At 41.2% G+C, this 26,407-nt stretch overlaps 1 protein-coding gene across 3 annotated transcripts in view; it reads left to right on the top strand.

The window, feature by feature from the left end:
* Window positions 1-17,105: 17,105 nt before the first annotated feature.
* LOC105424653 (cell adhesion molecule 2-like) overlaps window positions 17,106-26,407 on the top strand; it is a 134,018-nt gene continuing 124,716 nt past the window's right edge. For 2 of the 3 annotated variants that reach the window (XR_967545.3, XM_011634993.3), the window contains exons 1-2: window positions 17,106-17,820; window positions 22,725-22,868. Coding sequence is in view for 2 of the 3 variants with exons in the window: in XM_011634993.3 (XP_011633295.1) it covers window positions 22,823-22,868 (46 nt within the window). In the remaining variant the exon portion in view is untranslated. The remainder of the gene's footprint in view (window positions 17,821-22,724; window positions 22,869-26,407) is intronic. The other variant, XM_011634994.3, reaches the window with a different exon arrangement.

Raw genomic sequence — 26,407 nt, 5'->3', positions numbered from 1 at the left:
TCGAGCGACTTTGACTCAGCCAGCTCGGGGCAGCGAGCCGGATGATGCTGAATAAAATGGATAGTGGAAATGGATAATCTTGGCCGGCCTCTATGCGCAGTCCATTCGCGGCTCGTTGCACCGCGAACATGATTAATGCGTTAACATTGCATCGCTTATTATAGTTCTGATCATCGCAGATCCATTAACTACGCGTTATTTCCTCAGAATCCACCTGTTTGCTACAATTATCGATATAAGGGATCGTGAAAGTAGATATTACTCGATTTCACTAATATAGTCGATTTCCAATCCTCTTATAGGTCTCATGCGTGCTTTCCCGTTTGTAATCACTTATCCTAAGTATCTACAAACTTTAAAGAAATGAATAGGCAATGAATTACGTTACGTCGGATGCAAATATTGCGATTAGTATTTCATTTTCGAGTTGAGTCAAAAGGGGTAATTATTGTGAGGTTATTATTACGGATTCTCCTATGAAATACGTCGCGAGCTTATTGGGAATGCGCATATTACAACGCTGAAAATCGCTGGTTTACTTGTCTCGAGTACAGGAGTAGAGAACACGAGAACTTTGCCGTTGAAATGCAAAGACGGAAACCGGAGTCAACGACTTAGGCGAGGCATACACCAGGTATGTATACGTATGGTGAGGTAACGTTTCATTTGTACTTTCGACCTATTCCTTCCTTTATCAGTGACGTTCCAGCGTTACAAAGAGTCCGTGACCTCTCGGTGGAGTAACGTCAATTTCGTACGATTCTTCGGAAAAATCTCCATAATTTCGGGAATTACCTTTTGATGTTCAAGATGAAAGACCCGCGAGACGTTGAATGCTTTTGGCTTTCAATGCGAGTCTTGGTCCTTTTTTTCCTATTCGACACGCCCCGCTCGCCGTTCGTCGCTGTTTTGCGAGAACAAAATTGAAGAACTCTGAAGAGTTCAATAAAGGGAGAGTTTCGCCGAAACGGGAATCATGATTGCGTTTCGTTCACGAAGCTAATCCCGTCTTCCCTTTACCGAGACGCATTTTGGATTGGCAAACCGCGTGAACGACAGTTGAAATTGCGGCACTTCGACAAGTTTCCGCGACCAAAGCAATTCACTAATACATTTAACACATTGGTTACTATGTAACCCGTAGCCACCCAGCTTAGAAATTATAGTACTCGCGTATCGATCACGATCTTACTTTCCCTTACATTTCTGCGAATTGTAAATTAATAGATGTTGCACATATACGTATATTATAAATGTGAAAAACGACCCGTTAAACGGGTTACATTTAAAATTGAAAAAGAACCATTCCGTCGAAGTACCTTTTATACTTCCAGAAGAGTAGCCAAAGAGAGCGTTGAATGCTGGAACAGGAATTACAAGAGGCAACGGCGATAGCCCGGCGTGCGAGCGCGCTCTGTTTAAGCTCGAAATGAAACAACGCAGGTAACAAAAGGGGGAAACTCGCACAATGTGCGTCTGGGTTTGCCCAGGAAGGAAGGAAGGAAGGAAGGAAGGGCTCTCTCATACGGTCGTACAAATACGGTAGGTCCGCGGTAGGTGCGCTCGCTGCAATTCGCAATTCCTACGAGCGGCGGGACGAAGGTGGGCATACCTCGCTGGTGCCGAAGCATACCGGGGCTTAATTTCGTCCCGAGCATCATGCTCGTTCGAGCGTTGCGTCTCGTCTCGTCTCGTCGCGTCGCGTCGCGCGTTGTGTCGCGCCGCGGCGCCGCGCCGGGCCGCGCCGTGCTCTGGCGACTGGGCTCGTTCGGGACAGTTGAATCGTTCCAGGGGATTCTCCATCTTTTGTCTTAGCACAATAGCGGCCGCGGCACAAAAGTGACTAAGTGCCCGTAATACTCGCCATTATACACCCCCTCCCCTTCCCCCGTTATCCCCGCGCACCTTTTCTGTTTCTCTCACCTGATCCCCGCGCGCGCGTCCCTGTCTTTCGACCCTCCCGCACTCGTCCCTTCTGGATTCTCTTGTATATGCGGACTTTGGCGCACCTTCGACCAACCTGACGCGAGAGACGATGTAATACGAGTATGCGGCTGTGGTGAACGCGGCGCGTACGTTGTGCCGTGGCGGAAATAACGTTGCCGCGCCGGTAGATAGAGGTATACGCGCGCCGTTCGCGTGATTTCGCGCGATACGTCTCGCCCCCGTGCTATCGAACGCTGCTGGCAGGAATCATTAATTTGTGCTACCAGCCCGTCTTAATATCACATCTGGCTTACGAATCGCTTGTAATATCTAAAGACCTTGAAACCATAGAAAATACTGTGCACTTGTGATCGGTACGTATTGAATCTCGTCCAATTATGATTTTTTTTCTTCTTTTCGTTATTTTGTCGTCTTTCGAATTTACAGTGAGTTTAAACAACTGAATTATTCCAATGCTTTCAATTCGAAAGGTTTGAACCTCCGAACATTTTAAAATTAGAACTATTCGAATTATTCAATTATCTGACATTCTCATTAAACTAACTTTTGACATTTTTATCTATAGATATTAATGGTCAAAAATAAGACGGAAATCGATGAAATGAATCAGGTAGTTGAACAAAATATATTTTCCAGAAATATTAGAGTTGTCTGCTGATATTGCGGACGTAATTACTGCAGACGAGGAATGAACGGAAATCTATTTTGGTGTTGAAAATTCAGTACGATTATCATGAGAATTAATTGCCGAATTGTGAAAAAGAGAAGAAAATTGTCCGGTAAATTGTCCAATTTTTACTAGCGTTCAGCACGTTTCTCGTGGACCGCAATCAGTCCGTGTTGGGAAAACGTACGAGAGCATCGGCGATCCCGCGGCGCCATTCTCGCGATATTAATGGGTCGCCGTTTCTCGTTGAACGGGGGCGGTGCACGTTTAGTTAGCACCCACGATGGCAATTTGTAAGGGCGTCGGTGGTTTTCACGACGGGCAGCACAGCGGACGCGCCAGTGCGAAATTGATATAACCGAGTCCCGCAATGCTTGAACGTACTGTGATGTATAGCTAACATCTGGAGACTCTTCGGATCATGTGACACGTCGTAGGGTGCCATGCGGCTTTCGAGAAAATTAAAAATCCTGTTAAATCGATATTGAATCGCATGACGGTCGACATTACTAAAGAAACATCGCACATTTTAGCAAAGGTCAGTCGGTCGGTTCGTTTTTCACTGATTACTTATTTACACGTATATCTGTTTTTAGAGAATCTTTCAGTCAATCTTATCAAATATTTTTGTATCTACGTTTATAGAAGCAGTGAGCACTAACCAATAAAAATTCAATGTCTGTAACACTGCTGTAACATTGATATACAATATAAAAATATTTGTTTACTTTTTATGAAATCAAAGAATCTTAAAAGAATCTAATCATATGTTAATATAATACATATAATATAATAAATTAATAATTATTTTTCAGCCCAAATCTATTAAGTTTTTAAAATAATCGATTTAATTTAATTTTAATCTTTCTAATTTTAATTTTATTTAATTTAATTTTAATTTTTTTAATTTTATTTATTTCTTAACTTTCATCTTAATTTTTATTTATGTAATATCAATTTTATCATTTATAACATTAATAAAATTCTTATTATACTCTATTTAAAATTTTATTAATCAATTAGATATAACTTTCAAAAAGTGTGAGATGACAGTAGCGATTTTGATGAGTGAGTAGTCAACAATATATCTCGGGAGAGTTGCCGACTGTTAGCACAGAGTTTCGCCAGTATGTTGATGTAAACACAGACTTTAATATGTATGAGGAGTCTAAATGTATGCTATCCTTTATTGACTATGATATAGAATAGCCAACTATACTGAACTTTGAATAGCCAGATGCATCCTAAGGAAAAGGCAATAAGATAAATATAGAGATGCATCTAATGTATCTAAAGATTTTCAACTGACCCAGATACGCGAGTGAATTGAGTGAGATAAGGGAGCTTTTATATAAATATAAATATTTAAAAATAAGACACTTGTGCATTATTTAAAAATTTTCAAGAAGATTGATCTGCACGTATATTATTCAAAAGAAGTTCATACTTCTTTAAATATAGATATTTTTGCAATGGCAAAAAATTATATCGATTACTGCATATGATGGAAGTGCATGCCAAAATATTTGAGTTTAAAATGGGATTAACGAACGTTTCGAGAATAACATCGAGGATGAATTGCACTTTCCACGTTGCTTCCTCCGACGTCAGATATTCGTGCTATACCTCACGATCGAGTTTCTTTCTCTTCTTTTCCCTCCGTATTATTTTGCCGTACTACTTTTTAACGATTTCAATTGAAATATATTCTTAGCCCGTGCCATCGAAGTTTGGTCGACTCGTGACTGCAGCTAACCACGTTACAACCCCGATTCAACTGGCTCTTGTTCTTTTTAAAATCCAGCCGCCGACTGTTTTTTCCCCTCTGACTGTGCTTAGCTTCTACGTCACGTCACTTAACTTCCGGGGACGAACCGTTGAATTATCCTTTGGTACGTGCTTGCTCCGATTAAATCTCAATACCGTTCGCAACCATCATATCTATGGTTTCTGTACGTGTGGTAAAATTATTTACCGTCAGAAATGCAATCTATTGATCTTGCGCAATCTGTGTTAATTCTTTAATGTGTAATTAAATTTTTATTTTTATTAATTATAAAGATTTGACGTAACATGTATAAAATACGGCATTTTGTTAGGAATTAATAAGAATAAATTTTAGGAAATAAAAAGTGTTTGAATAGAAAAAATTTATTTTACGAACTAACATTCATTTCTAAACTTTGAAGTCGGGGATTTTAATTTTACAATTATTGGATTTTCATCTTTTTATTTGCTTCTATTTGTATCTATTCATTTTACCTTAGAAAGTTAAAAAAGCGAGAGGGTCAAGGTATTGTTTGGACCATCTCATCGTTAATTTGCAGCTTACAACAAGACTTTTATTTAAACTGAAGAGGTTAAATATTTCCTCTGATGCGAACTCAGCCGGCACAAACCGTGTACCCAGAGAGAATAATTAAATTCTTGCTTTGCAATCAATTTTTTGTGAATGTAAAAAGAAAGGAGCGTTACCAAGGCAGCGATGTCTGGAAGTCGGCCGTCAGATTGCGAGTTTTGTCTACGTCATACAATATGAACGTATAAAATAAATAAAATATTGAATAGGATATTGCCGATAAAAGCAGCATACATAAATTAAGAGAACTTTTTCTTTCTAACAATTCACTGGCTAAAATTAGATAATAATATTCTTTAGAGTGTATTTCAGCAAAAACATCCGAATGATATTTTGAATCATTTAAAAGGCTTTCTGGTGGACATATCGCTTATCGATTTCTTTTAAGGAACCGAAGTAACGTCACGAGGAGGAGGAGGAAAAAGCGGAACGAAGAGAGAGGGGGAGAGAGAGAGAGAGAGAGAGAGAGAGAGAGAGAGAGAGAGAGAGAGAGAGAGAGAGAGAGAGAGAGAGAGAGAGAGAGAGAGAGAGAGAGAGAGAGAGAGAGAGAGAGAGAGAGAGAGAGAGAGAGAGCGAAGGAATGGTAAATGTTCGATTAGAGAGCGTCCGATCAGGCCTATTAATCTTCGATCTGTCTGATACTACGGCATGAATTATGCAGGATCCCGGCAAATGCATTGATTTCTTCACCGGACAAAGAAATATTATTCAAATAATTCACGCTAATGAGTCGAATGTGGATCCTGGGGTTGAGCCATTTTCCACGCGGAACTGTAGTTAACACTCCTTTCTCGAGCGCTACTGGGACCACTCTCCTTCTCTTTTTACTCTCTCAATTTTATTTTTACTCCCTTTAATACTCGAGATGACTGGTGCAAACCCGCGACGCGGAAAAGAATATCACTATTAACAAATTGGAAATTTCTTTCGACCCGCGATCTCGTGTCCCGTTTATCGCATCTGCTGATTCCACGAAATATGTTCGAGTTAAACCATTGAGAATTTCTAAAGCTTTCTTTCACAGCGACGACCGCGGAAAAAATGCAAATGCATGCGCCAGACTTTAGGAGCGCTACACCAAATGTACGGGCGAAATGTTTTTTAATTCATTGTGCACTGATTTCGTTATTACGACAGAAATACTATTCAAATTTCTTTAGAATATGGAAAGGTAACTATCGCAATCCGTTTCACTTACGCGTTATATGTTAATTTTATAAAAAAAAACATAATATTTGATTTTATTTAATTAAAAAAAATAATTTTTTTGGTAGTTACAATTTTTCCTTTAATTAAAAAATATCAATTAAAAAATTAGAATCAAAATATGCAGAGAAGCTGAAACAAAACGCATTTAACGCATCACAGTTCGATAATAGAAATATATAATAGAAAATTCCCGAGGTAAACGAAATAGATCTTCTCGAAAATCTAAAAGTTTCTAAATATTCCGTACACTTTAACTTATTCTCGCGTTACATTTCAAAGTTACGTCGTCTTAAATCTCGAAACAAAGACGGTGTTCCGTGATCGAGTATGTTCCACGAATCGAGATCCGTCGCGCTGTCCTCTCGAATATACAAGTGCCTCATTGTAAAACGCCTGAGCGAAGTATAATGGGAAAAAGCATGGCCCCTCCCCTCTCCGGATAGGCGGAAAGTTGCCAAGAACCAGGAGAAGAGAGTCGTGAGGCGCGACGGGGCCCGGAGGGGACTGGAATAAATCGAGAGACGAGGAAGCTTCCGCGTATCGAGTATCCTCGATAAATCGAGCCCCGTAGGGGTTTCCAGGAGATTAACGGAGAAGTTTGTCCTTGTGGCGGAGTGTGCAAGACGCTGTGAGAACACTTTTCTCTAATTCGATGGGAAGTCCCGGTGCACATCGGCTCGCCGGCCGACTTCCGGCGGGGGTACCTACTGGCGGATCTTGGTCAGCCGACTCCACGATTCATCGTCGAACTGCCATCGAAGTTCGCTAACGATTATTCCGGAATCGGTTCGGTGCGGCGCAGCGTCGCCGGTTTTCATTCGACTGGCAAAATCCACGGAGATCCTATCGAACCCCGGGACGAGGGAAAAATTTATTGCGAGTTCGCGGAAAGAAACTGTGGTTATAAAAGTTAACGCGCGGGTAGACTCGAAAGACAAGTCCTGTGTACAGTGGATCGTCATGGCACTAAATGAACAATTCGACTCGGCGAATTATTGCCAGGTCGAATTCTTTATCCGCGGCGATCGCGATGCGACTCGTCGTGTGTTATGCGGGCGGAAATACCTGAAAGACACGCGAGCCGGCACGTCTCAAGACAAAGATGCAGGCGCCCAGGCATGCACGGTATATAGACTTTATACAGCACATGTTCCCCGTTAGATCTTAGTCTGGACGCGTTTCGTGCAGTTTCTCATCCAGTTTGTCCTGGGATACGAGTCTCGCGGGTACTCACGGCAACGTCAGAGTTCCCGAAACTGTGTCACGCATACAAGCGCGCGTGTTGAATCACGAAACCATGCAAACCCTTTATTTTCAAAGTCTTGCATATCACTCCTCTTCCAGGTTACTATTTAAATCATTGTCCGAACTGTTATCATACGATTTATTACTCTTTCCATTCTGTTCTTGACTTTTCATCGTTATTAAAATTATAATTGCGTATACAAATTTATCGTATGCATATTAAAAATATAAAATACCAAGATGATCACATTCGGTGCCTTTCCCGATCATTTCTCATCGTTAATCGAATCTGTTTCCCATCTCTCACGTTTCTACGCCAATTTCATTTTTTATAAGTCCGCGCGTGGTAGCTGACCGTGATAATCTTCGTACCCTTCCGTAAGAAGGGTGCGAAGCGTAACTCGCTAGACGAACATGAGAAAAGAGACACCAGAATGAGAATGGTAAACAAATGCGCGCCAGGACAAGGGATAGAGAAGGACAGAAGGGAATACGGGAGAATAGGAAGCGACGAGTGATACGAGGATGGGGTGCGGATGAACCGTCAGGCAGGAGGGTAAAAGGGTACTCATGCAAAGGCCAAAACTACATTACGAAGGGTTGAACGATACTCGGTGGATGGTGTAAACGGCACGGTAGGAGAAAAAGGAGGATATAGAATGGTGAGGGTATGAAAGAGAAGCGGATGAAAGCGCACAGTGAATGCGACAGATGGGGGGGGAGGGTTTTACGTGGACGCGATTTGTGTGAGAGGATTAGGGCCTGGAAAGAGGTCGCGGGGATTGGTCGCCGTAATAAATAATATACCGAGGCAACAAAAAGCGTAAAATAAACGCGATTAAAGCCGGTTAATTTGAAAGTTTTAATAAACAACCGTGTTAACTGGGTCGGCGCCGTTGATAGATGAGAAAAAAAAATGCGAGAGAGGAAGGGACGACGGCAGGAAGCATCTCTATGAAGAGCGACACAGGGCAAGACCGGCGGAACAAAGAGGAGGGAAACATCTAGATTGCGCGTCCTGACGCGACAGAAGGGAGAAAGGGGGAAGACAGATATACAGTGGTCGTCCGCAAATCATTTGCATAATTGATTAAAGACTCATAGTATCCAAGCGTTGGTTGCTCGCGTCGGTGGAACGCCGTATATAAGCCATTAAGGGAGCCGCGCAACGATACATTAGGGTCACGTCACAACAACCCTGTAGCTATATCGTGATAAGTGCTAAGATAACGCGGGCGAACGATGCGAGCGAGAAATTCGCGCTCATAATTTGCGTAAGTTCGTTAATGAACGCCCGTAAGATACATCGGCTGCGTTTCGACTGCGCTTCTACTACTTGCGGAGTACCTTAGGTGCACGATTACTGGAATTTATGGATGAAACGATGAAAGTTTGTGAGGCGACCAAGTGCGCTCTTCTCTCTCTCTCTCTCTCTCTCTCTCTCTCTCTCTCTCTCTCTCTCTCTCTCTCTCTCCCTCTCTCTCTCTCTCTTTGTCCACTCGCTCTCTCCCTCAGTCTTTACTGCACATTTTCTACTCTCTTTATCTCTCTCAGTCTACTCTACTAGTCTTATTTGACTTTTTACCTTAGCTCAACGATGCTGCCTTGTTGAACTCTATTAGATTCTTAAGATACTTGATTCTCTGTCTCGCTCTATATTTTCGTCGGAGAATACTTCGTGTTTCTGGCTACTGGCTCTCGCTCGGGTGTGAACAGACCTTAGAATCATGGATTTACTCATGCGCGAGCGTATCACGAGTGAGCGCAGAAATGAGGATTTTCGTTGTGTATATGGACTTGGCGAAACTCACTGTCTGATTTATCCTCCGTACTCTTTCTGCTTTTTATTTTTCTCGCTTTCGCCATATCGCCATTCCGCCATGTAAACCCTTTCTCGACCTCGCAAATAATACAGCCAGCGCATTCATCAAGCATAATTTACGGTACGATCTGGAGACATCGAGGCGCAGAGAAGGACTGCGATAAACGGATAATACGTTGCCATTAAGTATAAAATTTATCGTTTAAAAAATTGGCTAACACCGGAGAACCGTAAAGCAGAGAGAAGACATTGTCGGAGATTTTAAGTACATCGTTCGCTAAATTACCCGGCTCTTCGTGTGCCGCGCGCTGTGCCACAATGGCAAAGGGAGGGAGAAAGAGAGGAATAACGGTCGAGTGAAATTCGCAAAAACGCTCGGCGAATCGGAGAATCCGCTTATCGAGGGAACAAAGTCGCGCTTCCATGTTTCCCCCTTTCTCTCCTTCTCCACTTGCGCGCTCTTTTCTCGGTGACTAAACTGCCGGAAGGTGTACCGTCGCCATGGACCGCACTTAATTTCATAGCGACGTCGTGGTTCTCGGTGGCATGCAGGGCACGAGGAGGCCGGAAGAAGATTTATCTTCCCCATCCACAATTACTTCTTTCAAAAATATTCCTAATTACACGTTTCCTCCATGATGCACAAATTCATAATTTCCGCTACGTTTCCCAAGAAAGAGGGATGTAATCAGCGAGAATGCTTCCCGAGACATATTTGTACCGTGCGACATTTGCGGTGGACGAGGATCTAGATATTTTAGAACTTAAAAGTGAGAATTTAGAATTTACTTCTCATCTTTCTCTTTCTCTCTCTGTTCCTCTAAAAATTTTAAAAGTAAAAAAGGATATTATTATAAAAAAATGGCTCTATCTATGTAGAAATCTATGTTTTTATAAGAAAGTAGATAAATACTGGAAAAAGTACGCTGACAAGCAACTTGAAATATTTATTGCTTTATTTATGTCATGATGTATATAAAATCTTGTTAGGGCAGTCATTATCTTCGAAATGAAAAAGATCTGATCGAATGGGGTACGCCTCTTGGACACAGGAAGAAGGACGTAAAAATATTTTCTAAAGAGATGACTTTTTCTAAAACGAATCGATAAACTCTGTCGAGAAGACCAGCGTTTCATGCGTAATTTAAGCGTCCCAAATATATATATATATGTTCCAGAAACATTTTATTCGTATGCGAAATAGAGGATCATACGACGAAACCTGAGACGATGCTCGTTTCAAAAGTATCGCTCGGAAAATTTTATGTGGCCATCGGATCCACGAGGCGGATACATATCCCCCTTATCCTACTCACGCGCTTTGAAACATCTCTCTGAAAAAGATAAAAACAAAAAAATAGATCGCCTTTCCGAACTTTCATGAATATGCAGTCTTGATCGACCTTGCACGGTTTACCGGATAGCCAGGCTCAGGAAGAAAGTACGTGCGTGTACATTGGGATACCCAGCGAAAACGTGCCGGGAAATATGTATGCACGGACTCGACTTCCTCGTAGTGCATGCGAGATGCGCCAGCTCGATAAAAAGTGCATTTTTGGTCCTCCCAAAGGACCGCGACTCCGTCGTCTTTGCATTTTTCGCTTATTTTCCGCGCCGTTCTCGCTGCTCGTCCGCGGCAAAAAACCGCGGTGGACGGCGCTGTATAAATATAGTTAGTTACGACAAATATTCACCTTACGAATTACTCTCCACTTACTACTATTCCAATCTTTGCTCGAAAGTATATCTTCGCAAGGATTTTAAGATTATTACTGAAAAATTTTATTATAATGTAGTTTGCGAACTGCGACATAAATACCGCGATACCGTAATTTTTAAAATTCATTGCTTTCATTCCTTTCGGATGTAATATCTGTTATATAAATAATTTACGAAAGGTATTTAACATTCCGGACGAAGACGCAGTCCTTTAAAAGAATATTTAAATATTTTGTATTTATTTATTTATTTATTTTTTATTTATTTCAGTCAATGATGATTTCATTTTTCCGTGTTTGTTTATCATTTTTGTCGCTTATTTATTTTTCTTGTATTTTTTTTTGGTTTTTTTTGGTTGGCTTGATGAGTCACCAGATAACACGAGTTTCACAATCGTAATCTCGTGAAAAATTAGCGTTATTATACAATCATCGAGTTCCAATTTATTGGGATTAGCGATGGAATAAATGGAAATACGAGTATTTTTCGCCTGCACAAGCGCGTGTAATTTTGGGTTACGCAGATCGTCTCTTGCAATTATCTTGGACGATGGCCTACGATATCGGCCACTTGTTGACGAGCCTCGCCAAGCGATCGGCGCCTCTATAAATTAACTCTGCGCGACGCGTTCACTGTTGGACCAATTAATCGGTGCTAGGGATGTTCGATACCACGCGATATCACACGCGCGGTATCGTAAATCACACGTGGAATTACGTCTTCATTTCTTGCAAAAGCAAGAAAACGTGATTACTAACTCATTAACAATGATTGATTATTCTCTTTGCTGCGATATTGCTCGAATCTATAAGATTCGTTCGTGAATCATATTTGCGTTGTTCAGAATAAATTACAAATATAAAGTTAACAACTTGTGCGAAAAAAAATTTAATTTCATGTTTCTTGTAATTTCGATAATTGCTGCAAGTGATAAAAAAATCTTTCACAACACTTTGGGATTTAAACGTCAATTTATACCCGCAATCTATAAGCACGTCAATCAATCATTATATCTCAAAGAGGATTGAAAAGCATGGGGCATACCTCATACGTTTCTTTTCATATGTGTGCAGTTTTTTCCTTTTTAAGATATATCGCAATAAAAAGTGGATACTGGTCTGGTTACCGACGACAGCTCGTTTCTTGAACTTTCTCTCGCGCGAAAGGAAGCAAGCTGTTTTTATGAAAGAAAACATAAAACTGGTAGATCGAGCTGCCACGTAAAGAAATATGTGGTTTGCCTGTGCATCATATGGAGATATGTTCTATATCAGCAAAGCGTGTTATTCTTCCACGACATACGTTCAGTTGGTGACCTAGAAATCATAACCCAACATGTGTGATCACGCGCAAATACATCTTGTATTGTAAATAAAAAAAAGATATCTCTGATTATTATATATATCATTTCCAAGTTTAAATAAAAACTTTGTAAAGTGGACAATGCGATTGTATCTCAATGTTTCCCTCTGTGTCATGCATACACTATACGCAAATTAAATAGATCTTTGTCTATTTTATTAAATTTAACTAATTAAAAAGAAGGAGGAAGATGTGTGTATGTGTGTATGTGTGTTTTTTTTACAGAATTTAATTGCATTATTGCGAAATAAAATACAGAATTCTGAATGATCTCTCGATATCTCCCTACCTCGCCGAGAAAGGAGCATCCGCACACCGACTTGCGACACATACACACGAGCGATCAAATACACACTAATGTCGAGTGTCCCGACCATTTTAATTATTTTTCCTTCGTTTCCACCAAGTCGGGTCGCGTCGCATCGTGTCGCGTCGCGTCGCGTCGGCGGTTCGCGGTAGTCTCGGATAGTCTCGAGAAAATTACAGACAGCCTCGATAAATATTAACTCCGTAGCCGGGAAAGGTCGTAGGATCTACGGTGTCTGTCTTGTTCCACCGTGCCGCTTCTACTGTCCCATTTACCCCCCCCCATCCCATCCCGCAGCTGGCTGCCGTTACTTGAATCCGAGACGGTCGGATTGCTCTGGAAGCAGTAGTGCGACGAAATGTACCTACAACGGGGGTGATTCGTGGGGGACAAACTGGAAAAAGGATGGTCAATACCATCTTCGCGCAGAATGTTTAGAGCGCGCCTGTTTATTCAGGGTTAAGTAGTACGAGTTAGTATGCAGGCGGTTGACGCGCCGACGGTCGCAATACATCGTACGGAAAAACCCCTGAAAGTTGCCTGTGTACAGCAACTTGCTACTACTTTGTTGCTAAGTAGTCATTCGCATTATGCGATATCGTATTTTTTTATTTGCGCTTTTTCAAAAAAAGCATCACTTGTGCAATCAAATGGCTAATTATAATCAATTAATCAAAAAAGTTGAAGAAGTTTAACTGATATGATTATATTATTCCTTTTATTCTTCTTTTTTCTAATAATATACTGTATGACATTGGATGTGTTTTTTAGATCAATGACGTTATTTTTAGATGAAAAGTTTTTATGCATTTTCTGCGCTTATTTTTTGTTCGTTATCCGGTTTTTCGTCAGAATACGAAACAATTTTATGATTAAATTTCACTTTTGGCGTTAATTATTCTGTGGTATATTATAATAAAATAAAATGTAGTACATTTTATATTTTTCTATAGATATTTTTAATAACATAGGCATTATAATAATAATAGTAATAGTAACAATAATATTTTTGTCTTTATTTGTTTGTATCATAATGTTCTGCGGCAAATGAATAATTTACCATGTATTTATGAATTATTGAAAAATTTCGTACAATTGCAAAGTAATTAGTTTTGTTTTTGTATCGATTTCCTTGCGTAAGAAATGGATGCAAAGGCATTCAGCCGTGAATGCCGATTCTCAAATGCGGAAATCAAAGATTTAATTGGTTCTCCTCTGGTCTTGAAGGGGTCACATAAACCGATTACGCATTTATTTCTGTGTTAATAACCGTGCGACGGAGTAAATTATTTGATTTGGTTTCTACGAGCTGTCAAAGTAAAACGCTCCCGATTATACCGAACTGCCGACTAAAGAGGAACGACCGAGCACGAGTTTGCGCTTGTGCGGCAATAAGTATTACAAAGGAGAGCTTAGTAAGCGGAAACGGATTTCTATAAAATGCGATCGTTACGTACGAAAGAGATAGCGTTTATCTTGCGACGAGTAATTTGTTGTCTTATTTATCTCTCTCAACATCGAGATGCTCCGCGGAGATGCTAACGATAAAAATAAGATTAAGATAAACTGCAAATGTATAATACCAACAGCGGTCTTTCTCACGCGATATTGCATTATAAATTATATTTTTCTAAGCGAGTAATTCATAACTGTTGCATTTATTAAAATTATAATAAAGGATACGTTCCTCTCTCGGGGGTTTATCTGTCTCAATTAATCATTGGGACTTTAGAGATAATAATGTAGCGCGGAATAGCCAAATTATGCACGCAGTTTTCATAATGAAAAACGCAGATGAGAGTACAATGTAGAGATTTACAAAGAAAAGATTACACGTCCCGTTCTGCTTTAGCGTTAACCTGGCGTCTTGATTTCGTCGAAAACGCCCCGCGGCGCAATATCGAGTAACAGAGGCGAAGACGAAACGATGCGGAGGCACCTTGCCCTTTGATCCCGCCTCCCTCGGAATTTCGTTTCATCTCGAGTATGCACGCGCTGTTCGCCGGCCCGAGATGAAGCGTATCGCGGGCGTGAACGCTTAACGGTTACCGTTACCCGTTATCGTAACGCGCGCGGAACGCGCGTTCCGTTATATCTATTTCGGTTTGCGGCCTCGGGGCGAAGTCGACCGGAAAGAAGAAATTCAGCAAATTCCGGGGGAGACGACGGCGACCGTATATACGCTCCCGGACGCAAATGAAAAGAGATTATCATCCCGCCGTACGCAAATATGCGGGCTACCCCGGATATGCACCTGCGCGGTGCATTACGCAAGTCTCTACCGCGATATTTTCTCGCTGTCCGCCATCGCCGGGCATCGTTCTTTCGTACCGGCAAAGTGGAGCGAACGTGCTCTCCAGCGGATACCGGCTGCAAGGAGAGAGAGAGAGAGAGAGAGAGACAGGGTAAAATTAGTTTCAACCTCTTGCGGTTCCTTCCTCGCTCAGGACCGGATCTGTATGGAAACTAACCGCCTTCTGTTGCGGCTGGCAAGTGAACGGGTCAGCTGATACAAGCTTCGTGATTACGTAATATTCTGGTCGATTCACGGATTATTACTATATAAGTAACGATTACCACATATTTTCACTAGTCATACAATTTTTAGTATTTACTGTCTGTTAGTTAGATAAATAGCTATTGAATGAAAAAGGAAGAGGGAAAGAACGAGAGAGCGAGACAGAGAGATAAAAAGATTAATTATAGATAATTATTTATCTATACGATCGCACATTGTGTATTAAACGGACGGTTGCCAATGCATTAAATAGCCGGCGCAAACAAATCAGCAAATCGGTGCGCAATTGAACGCGCGCGGGTGCCCGGTCGTTCGCGATTGTTCGGGCAATTAGTCGAACACGAATAATGCCGCGCGCGCGCGAGACTCCCGGCGCGAAACTGGATTTACGTGACTTCGGGGTCACGTACAAGTTGCACGTTCGCCAAAGCAACAATAGAATTATCCGCGTCGTGGACGCGCGCGTTCCGCGAAGGCAGCCGCCTTCGTCTTCGCAAACTTTGGCATAGCGCGAGTTCGGTCTTTCCGCTCGTGATTCGCCAAGCGAGTATCGATCTAACGGGAAACGAGAGTAGAGATGGGTTTAACAGTACGCGAATACTATCGTTTGGCAACCCGAAGATGGTTGGCAACTCGAAAATCGGCGCCTGAAAAGCGACGTAAATTACCCGCGGGAAATATATCTTGAAAAGCGGCCGAGAAGAATTATTGTTCCGCCGATTCCGTCGATAACCACGATTGTACGTTTCCCTATTGATCTGACAAGTGTACGTATAAGTGCCCTCGTTTTTAGACACCCCATAATCATCGAGAAGCAGTATCATGACGGTGCCTTCGCGTAGATAGGCGCGGATAACGATCCTCAACATCTCCCTGGTCGCGACCTCCAACTTTTCATGATTTATCGATGCGAGATAATTCATTCGTGTCGTACTTCCGTACTACTGCTGTGTATAGTGTACGTGCGAACTCGTAATTTCTCTTTCGAAGCTTCAGATATTTTAAAATTATTCCCCGGAATATATGCACATCGCGCGAAACTCTTGAACCGCAATTAAACCTAAATTTAAATCTGGAAAAACCGATGGAACAGCGTATGTACGCCGATCTAAGTCTTACAATATTTTCTTATAAGATTTTTTTTTTTTTTTAAGTATCGTGTCTCGTATCTGGAATGGTATTTCTTGAGATATGCACAAAGCACAAACGCCAATCCGGAATTCAGGATGGAATTTTATACCTCTTTATACGTAATATCAATAGTAATCGCAATCTTCTTACACATTTTTCTTTTGTAGTCTGTAGAATTTTTTTAACTGTGTTATTTTAATATCTCTTTTTATTTAATCTTAAATTTAAAAATTGCATTATTAATTTTACATGTATTCTCATATCGTCTAAATAATCATTAAAAAATGTGTCTGTATTCATTTTAAAACGAGCAAACCGATCTTTTATCATAAAATACCAATTATTATGATAAATTAATACATTTACCTATTATTTATCTCTCTTTAACAATTGTAATTGAGAGATAAGATCTGAAGCGTAACAATGCTGACAAGAGATAAAATTTCTTCTTAGTACGTGTACAGTCTAAAACTCTCTTCTGGGAAAATGACTGTGAAGGCACGTTCTTGCTAATTTCACGATCAGAGAGCAGATTGTTTAACGACGCACCGCGTCTCGGAGTAATAATAATGATAATAATAATAATAATAATAACAATAATAATAATAATAATAATACTGTAACAGAAGGAAACGGGGAGGGCGGGGGAGGGGGGGGGGGTAATGATCGCGCATAAATCGCTGCTCAGCGTAGGCGTCTCGGCGCTCGTCGACAATCGTCGCCGACTACGCGGCTCGGCGCATGCAATTGCACCTGCCGGGCACGAGGCGCGCAAGCGCTCAGGTGCTACAAACCGCCGCACGGAGGTAAAACGACGCGCGCTCGAGCTTTCGTAGTCGGCATCGGCCATCCGCGACGCGAACTTTCACCCGGTTCGGGCGGTCCCGCGCGCGTCGCGGCGCGACTTATGAAGTTGTTGCGCGTCGTACGCGCCGATGTACCGTGCTCGAGGCCGAGAAAGGGTGGAGACGTTCGAGCGTACGTTTTTCGCGACTCTCGACGATCGCGAGAATGCGGCCGCGCGACTGAAGAAATTGTGCGACTTGACTTTGGGGGCCTGAGACGTTATAATCTTCGGAATCTTCGGTTTCGGGCCAGTGCAATTTTGCGGGCGGCGAACAGATGAGGATTAATTCAGTCTGGAATTTACGTACATAATTCTTTGGATTGACGCTTACGTGCACGTATGCGTGGCAAGGACGATGTTCTCTCCTCGAAGATGCTGATCGCACGGGGCGAATTGAAGTCGCGACGCGTCTAGCGTAAGGGTTGATTTTATTGAAGTCCCGATCGCGCCCACGGGCAAACGCGTGCAAGCGAATGGAAAAACTGTTTGGGAAAACAAAAGCTGCGGACTACCAAGAGCGACGCCGCCTCTAATTTTAATTTCATCGGCCGTCCGGCCGGTCTATAAACCACGCTTTTGCGTTCTCGGTTGCTCGATCGCGCGCGATGAAACCAGCCGGCCGGAAGAATTTCGATGCTGTCCCCGGAATTGCGGCAAGCCGCTCTTAACCCGGATAGGGCCGCGAAGGTAGGCTGAAAATACCGCGGTAGTGCAACCAATGCGGCCTCAAATCGCCCAGCAACGCGAATTAACATAGCGTGTTTCAAAATAAACCGCGGTCACGCTAAAATTTCGATAGCGTTCGGAGGCACGTTCGCCAATGGCACGAGTTAACGAGTACATCATATGCTATCGCGCGATACAGGCACAACCGGAAAATCCCTTTGTATCCTGGACAATGATGGCGATACAATCCGTGGTACCGATATAGCTCTGGATCGGTCAGCAACGTGAATTAATACACGCAATTCAAAATAAATGCGGTTTTGCAAAATTTCAACCGATTGGAATCTCAATCGCGAATAGTATATGTTAATGTATCTATCCTAGTATTATATATTTTGTACCTATATGGAACGGAATTATGTGGAAACATGTAAATTACAATACAGAGCGCTTGAAATCCACAATACAAATCAGCGTATGTAATATACGAAATTTACGAATATGCGGTTTCGTAAATTTTCGATTGATTGGAGGCCTGAGCTGACGTGTCTATTATATCAGCATATATGCAATTTTCCTTTATCTAGAGAATTATGCAAAGCACGAGTGAGTGATCCGTGCAACTTACTTTACTCGATCGACACAGAGCCCATCGCTCATTTCCTGCATACTCAATTATTCGATTGATTATCGACAAAACAAGGATCTATGCGGCTTCTAAAACTCGCTTTTCCCAATAAGAAAATTGTACTTAGAACAACGAAACGATGGAACGCTACAAGCTTTACACAATTTTTCTTCTGTAACTATTAATTTTTTTTTGCATAGTTCTTTTTGCGGATAGTCTTCAAAGCAAAACTGATGAAATATTGAAGCGATATTTCACATATATCGGGAACACACGTAGGTACACATACAAATCCGGATTGCTCACTCGCGTGAAAGCATTGAAATTTATTAAGTCGTAAGGATACAAACGAGGGAATATCCGTTCGATGAATACGAGCGTTGGCGCTGCGCTGAATCGAGACACGATTATCGAGGTGGAAGCTCACCCCCTTGCGTTTCCGGCAAAATTGTGGAAAGTCGCGTTTAAATTGGGATCAAGAAAGGGTAGGCAGAACGAAGGGGATAGATCGTCAAGTCGAGTCATCATCCGTAATTGGACTGAACGATAGGACAATAAAGAGCAAACGTTGCGTTCGCCGTTGGTATCGATAGAATTGACGATCGGCCGATTATGACGAGCAGAAGAAAATCGCGGAAATGGAGGGTGCGCGATGCGTCGATTTCGATTTTGTATGAGCGATCGGGGCGATTTTATCGAGCGCACCGCCGATGCATATCGATAGGACGAACGATGGAGAGCGAGTGCTATGTGAAAAAGGAGCAATAAGAGCAACGCGCGATGCGAAGCTGAAATTTCGCATTTCGAGAACGAGGACAGTGTCGCGCAGATGATAGTTATGGATAGCGACGAGATCGAAATGACGATTGGAATCGGCGACGATGATACCGGAGCAGATATTCTTGTATTGCCACAATAGCGTGAAAATCACACGTGAACGAAATTAACGATCGATGGAATTGGGAAAAATTGCGAAAAATTCGTGGTGTTTAATAGATTCGACATCACGTTAATTTGAATAGTCCGCAAAATGAAATCTTGATACCGGAAATGTCTCTCAACGGATTGTTGAAAGGATATGAAATTACGTTACATTAAAATACCTCACATTTAGGGGAGAAATTTCCCTTTAACAAAAAAAAAAAATAAAACAGCGTAAATAAGAATTAAACGATACGTTCGTAAAGATCTTCGATCAAAAGTTGAGAAAGGATAACCGGTCTTGTCAAAAATAATGGAGATGCAAATATTTCCCCCCCTCCCCCCCCCCTCCCTTAGAAGTAGGCTCTAACTTTTATCGCATGATGGTGAAAAGGATGGTCTTGGGCGAGAAAATCCTCTTCGTTTATTCATATCGTAATACTGCCGTCAGAAGAATTTCCTGGTGAAGGCGGAGTCGATATAGATACAATAAAAAGTACTGCGGTGTGTGAATAAGTCAGGAATGGACGGGGAGGCACGCCGGCCCTTATTCGGACGCATTCGAAGGGGAATATTCGCTGACAAATCGATTCTTGTAGGCCACACACGATCGGGCCGAGCGTCGCGCGTGTGAGGGGATGTTTCGCACAGCCGCCTGCGCACGTGGGCACGAGGGAGGAAAAAGGGAACGAGACGGCGAATGTGAGCATAGTCTTACCGAATAAATAAACCATGCGGCCCTACAATTGCGAGTTCCGACAGACCTTTCGAACTCTCGAACTTGGAATCATTTACGAACGTGCCGTTACGGCCTCGAGACAAATCGCATGTGAAGGTATCGTACTACGCGCGAACCACGAATGTGAAACAATATTTTTCTCTTTGCAGGCAGTTTTCCACCGATATTGTGCCCCACGTAAACTTCGTAATCGTGTTTAGGTCTATCGAACTTTTCTTTCAATGTCCCACTTTGCTTTTCGATGATACAGATTATGATAAAAAATTTATATACATATATATACATTTTTTATCACAATCTGTATATATATATATATATATATATATATATATAGATTATGATAATACACACACACGCGCACACGCGCGCGCGCGCGCGCACACACACACACACACACACACACACACACACACATATTTAGTGCACCAATTTTCTATCTAAGTTTGGAAACAATTAATTGAGAAATTTAATCAATCGATGTCAAATGTTAAATGATATCGAGCCATGTGAGCATGGAAATACAATATTTCTATTAATCTTCGATTTGTCCTGAACGATGCCGAACTGCAAGATCAAATATGTAATACTATTTCCGTGGAGTAGCTCGGAATTGAATACTCGAATATGATATCAAAGAAAAGTGCTTGATTTCCGATGCGCGCTGCACATGAGAGATTCGGATGAACGGATGATACCGATGAGTAAACGGAATCCTTGCGCAAGATACATCCCAATTATAAACACAAATCACCATTTCGAAGTTAGGCATCAGGTCAGTCCCGTTCGACAAACAGCAACATCCCGTTCGATCTCCACGCTCATTAGCAGCGACCGTTGTGCAACAGCAAACCCGTAACCCTCCGCGTCATCCCCTGTATCTATCTATCTATCTATCTATCTATCTATCTATCTCTCCGCCTCTCTGTACGACGATCGATTGGCAAAGCATGTATACATCGTGTCGGCAACTTCCTCCTAGAGGAAGAGCGTTGCTCTGTCGAACCGTGGTCGGCGTCTCGACATCGGACGACGCCCGAGACTTGCAACGCAAACTCGCAACAAGTTGCATTTAAAATCCGCATCCACTGTCCGTAGGAGTAGTTTCGCGGCAGTTTCGTCTCTTTTCTTCCCTCTTCCCATTCTCCTGCGCTCGCCTAGCACATGGCCTCGTTCTATTCCTCCCCCGCCCTTTCCAGGAACCCCCGTCAAATCGCCGAGTATTCTCGACTGATTCGAGCTATTCAGACAAGAGCTCGCTCGAGATTTCCCGTCCGCTCGGCCCTAGGATTATTCCTGAAATTCGTTATGAATTCATTCGGGAGTCCGGCTCGAGCTGCATTTCGTATCGCCGTGTCGGTCTTCTGGTTGTCTTGACAGCTGGCAATTATTAATGAGATTAATTCGGAAAGCGGATAGACGGAAAGGAACGCGGGATCGGTCGGTCGTCTCTATTTTTCGACCGTCTCGGCACCGTCTGGCTTATTCATGCGTCTCAATAATTTTTATGCGCCCTCATTAATTTGATTTCTTTCGCTTTCCCTCTTTAAGGCAGCCGTCGCTGAGAAGCGCGCCGCTTTCCTCGCAAACACGAATTAAAAGCCGTTGCACTTTGACTTACGACTCCTCGCGATGGGGAAATCCAGTTAAACAGCGGGCCACGTGGAATTACCGGAATTTCTCGACCGAAAGCTTCGAAGATGAAGAGCACTCGACCCGCTACGGAGCGAGCGCTTTTAGCACCTTACGGGTAAAGTAAAGAGAGACACGGTAGAAAGAGAAAAGCGGATCTTCAATCCTGAAAAATTTCCAACTCGCGGCGCAAAAAAGAAATGTCGCGTGAGGTCAGTTTCCACAAGAATGCGCCAGGAAGGCGCAAGGGGTGATGTCAATCCGGGAGGATATCGGGGGGTGGATTTTCTCAGATGTTTTCGTTTGACAACCGAAATATTCGGAATAATCTCTCGGATAAAGAGACCTATGCCATCGCGACGTGTAAGCGAAGTCACCAGTAAATGTATGCGGAATAAGGGGGTTGCCGTTAACCGCGTGCACGCTTCTTCCGCAAGTTGGACGCACAATGAAAACACAATAACCCACGGCAGTCATTAAATTTAATTGACAGTGGAATAACGAAGAACCAGGTCGCTAATTAAGATCGGCGCGATGAGCGTCCTCGGGCGTGCCTGACGAGTCCGCCTCTTTTATTTCTCTTTTCTCTTTCGCTATCAATTTTGCGATTGTCTCTAACGCCATGCGCAATTGTTTTTCACTTGAACAGACCGTGCCGCGAATGCGCCTCTGAACTAACTATCCGTTGATGATGATTAAATTCAAATAGGGTATAGTTAGTAGTTTCGTATAAATGGGACAACTCGGTGATTATCCAAATAAGCTTCATTATCCATGAAAATTGGATTAAATAGTCATATTCATGAGATTAGAAAATAATGAGTGTTTAATTAATAACTGTCAGAAAATTAAAAACGATCATTAACTTTTTATTACGTAATTATCCCGCTGATGCATTTATTGAAAATGCTCGATTAAATTCTCGATAGAGTTTACTATATCTACACTATGAATAACGTTTTTATTTTTTTCTCCTATTATTATTATGTGACATTTCTGTGACGCCAGGAACAAGAAGATCGTTGGCAAGAACGCCGTCAACCGTTGAAGAAATTAGGTGAAAATTACAAATCGTGGACCAGAGGGTGCGTGAACGCCGTCGAGCGATGGATTTTGTGTTGCTGTTCCTCGTGATGTTGCTGAGGCAAGAGGGTGAGTGCTTTTACTTACGCGAGCTTACTGCGCTTTCGAGCGCATGAACGCATCCCACAAATGCATACTGTCCTTCGTTATATCCGCTTTAAAGGATAAACATCATTCCTACCCTTCTCAAACACATACACACATACACACACACATACACATGCTCTCTCTCTCTCTCTCTCTCTCTCTCTCTCTCTCTCTCTCTCTCTTTCAGCGATGATTTTTTTACTCTGCCTTAAAGATGCTAACTACCGCACTATATTTTAAGCACACGTTTTGAAAAAGGCGCAAAGACTGTAAAAGGCCATTTGCGAGAATTGGTTTCGCTCGTGAAAATCCCCTAAGTGCTAAAACCGTGATGAAAATCCAATTGCATTACATGTACGTATCTTTTTAAACTGTCGCGCAGCAAGTCTGACATGTCGAAACATCTGTTGATTGAATTTTGTTTTACAAATACGTATGACCGTATATGTTTCTGCCCATAACAGAATAAGGAACAAGTAATAAATAAAATACAGAGATCCTGTTTTCCTGTTTTAATATAGATTTATGCTATTTGTACAGATTAAATTAAATTTGATATTATATTACATTACGAAATTATATTACTCAAATTTAATCATTGCAATTAAGATTTAATCTCAGATTATTTCTATACATATATTACTTATATAACAATCACTTCTTTATATCAGGCTGTATAATTATATAAAGTTTTATATTTTATTAATCAGATATTATCTTTCAATCGATCTAATGAGATGAATGATTGATGAAAGTCATTTTAGTTACTCGATAAGTAAATTATACTATGATTTTCAATGGAAGATAGTGGATACGTTAACTTTTTCTTCAAGAATCATATAAGAAATTACTAAAATATTCATCGGTGCGGAACAACAAAGGGATGATTAAATAAACGCGGATAGCTGCAGTGTGAAACACAATTACGTATCACGATAATTTGTAATTACGTGAAATAATTCGGTTGGGATAGAATTGCAATTGGTAGAGATACGCGGTTCGATGAAAACTGTCGTTATCACAGGTAAAACAGCACTGTTGAATTTATAACTTATAATAGCGTGCTTGACGCCATTCAGTTTTACCGCAAATCAGACAGATTACTGGGACCGATAAAATATACAGTACTTAGAAACGTACTTGAAAGCGATATTCGCAAGCTGATACCATGACATTTCACGTACGAATTACAAACTCAGGCTTGATACAGAACACCAATCAAGCCTGTAGACGATCGTTTCGCTTTCCTCCCTCTGTCTTTAATAGTACGGTTCAAGATCGTCGTCATTAGTTAAGCCCCTCTGGCTAGAGTATATATAGTTCAATAGGTCTATCACGAAGAACATAACAACCGAAGATGCGTATGTTGCAGACAATATATGACTCATAGAGGTTCTCAAACTTTAATATCTCGACTCCGCCGCTGCGAGATACATAAATTTATTTAAAGCTTTCTGCATTCACGACGGCGCATAATTTGGTGCGCGATAAAGCGCAAGTTTTATGATGCGATTCGGGATAATGCGCTTTAAAAACAACCAACGCGTAATAAGAATACGCGTAACTTGCATAATTCACTGCAGGAACAACGTCTGAAAAACGGTTGTGTTCTCTAACCGTCTAGACATTTGGCGTAAAGTCATGAGGCGCATCTTTCTCTCGTTTTTCTCTCGTTTATACATTCCTTCATATATTGCATATTTCTCTAATCGCAAAAAATTATACTTAACATGGACTATGATTAAGAATGAATAGAGAAAGATCATTTAACGAAATTTTCTAGAAAACATAATCAAAATTTAACAAAAATCAAAATCAAAATTTAGTCATAATTTAACAGAAATTTAATAAAAAATATTTCATTCATTTATTGTTAATATAAGACTTGTTTTGCATTAATATTCTGTATTGTCAAAAATTGAATAACGATATCTTCTGAGTTTCCTCTTTCCAACTTTCTTTTTATTAACGAGAACTGACTAGACTTAAATTGCTATTAGGGCACAAATGGCATTCTGAGAACCACTGATGTATGTATAGCGCAGTTAGCTACAAGCTCGTCTCTGCACCAAAGTTTCCTCTACTGTTCTATACCCAACTATCTGATAGCTCTTGTAATTTCCAAATGTTCTCGTTTTGTGCCATTTCTCTCTTTTTTTTTTTTTTGATGATCTATTCTTCCTTTTTGTTTAGTTCCCAATCTGAGTGACTTAACATCCTAACGAAGGCGAAAGGCTAAGAATTGTTGCGCTCGTTTTAAGGGCAAGGAACGAAAGGAATGGTTTAAAAATGACGCTGTTTCTAATTACATTTCGTCGTCCCTTTCCAATTATCACGATTTCAACGAGGGTGCACATAGTGCAAAAAGGTAGAAGTCAAACGAGGGTGAATAAGAAACTTGAGGAGGGAAAGAGCGAGAGTCGAGGGTGCGCGTTGAGTAAGAGAGCAGAGTGCAGGATGGCTGGGATTTATTACGTTCCGGTAGGCGGACGAGGGAGAGGTAGCAAGGAAGCGAGTGTTACACCATGGCGGAATAAAAATCTCACGTTAAGGCAGGGGCAAATAGTGTCAAAATTAAATGGGCGGAGACGAAACGAGCGCGGGTGCAGTTAAAAGGTTACGATCAGCAAGAGATTAAGTAACCACGAATGCGAAGATGCTTTCCATATCAGGCGTCGGTGAATATCTGCGAAGAACACCTTCTGAGATTTTGCCTCCGTCACGTCGACACGTGAAATAACAGTCCGCAGTTATGAAATCTCGCGACAGTAAAGTTTGACGTATAATACGTCTCGCGAACGAAGAATCGAATAGAAAGCAGAATAGAAGCAGAAGCTTCGTATGAAACGAGTAGCGTGAATGACATAATAAAATAAACACAGGCCAACTGGGAATCAGTGAATTTTTATTTATTAATATTATTTCAGAATAATAAATTGCAAATAAATTAATTGATAATTCGAAAATGATGATTATTTGACGATCAATTGCAAATAATATTAAATATTCTATTTATTCCGACTTCATTAATAATTTGCGTGATCGATCATGAAGTTTCAATTGCACATACAAAGGAATATGAGAACGAAAAAATAAATAAATAACTGATGAAATAATAAACTACATCTTTCTCGGGAATCGTATGGAGAACTTTTTTTTGTATTGGTTGTATCCTCAGCAGGAAATGAAAAGCGTTTCGACCAAAGAGAGTAAAGTGCATCACTCCATACATATCAATATGGAAAGCGTGTATACCACGATGTACTCGATATAAAATTTTAAAATCGTGAACTTGGAGTCAACACGCATATACAAAGCGAGCGCGTTGAACTGGTTAGCATAAATAAATAAAAGATATGTCAAACATCTCGGTGTCGCGAAAACTTTTTTTGCACGGATAAATTGGCTGTGAAGTTCGTAAATCAAATGATACAATGACATAATAAAAAAATTAAAATGTTGAGATATTAGATAATAATTTTTATAGAATATTCAACAATATTCAAAATATTTTATATAAA

Source organism: Pogonomyrmex barbatus, unplaced genomic scaffold, assembly GCF_055798465.1.
Source record: "Pogonomyrmex barbatus isolate J1 unplaced genomic scaffold, ASM5579846v1 scaffold12, whole genome shotgun sequence".
Taxonomy (NCBI): Eukaryota; Metazoa; Arthropoda; class Insecta; order Hymenoptera; family Formicidae; genus Pogonomyrmex; species Pogonomyrmex barbatus.
This window is presented reverse-complemented; position numbering and strand designations above follow the sequence as displayed.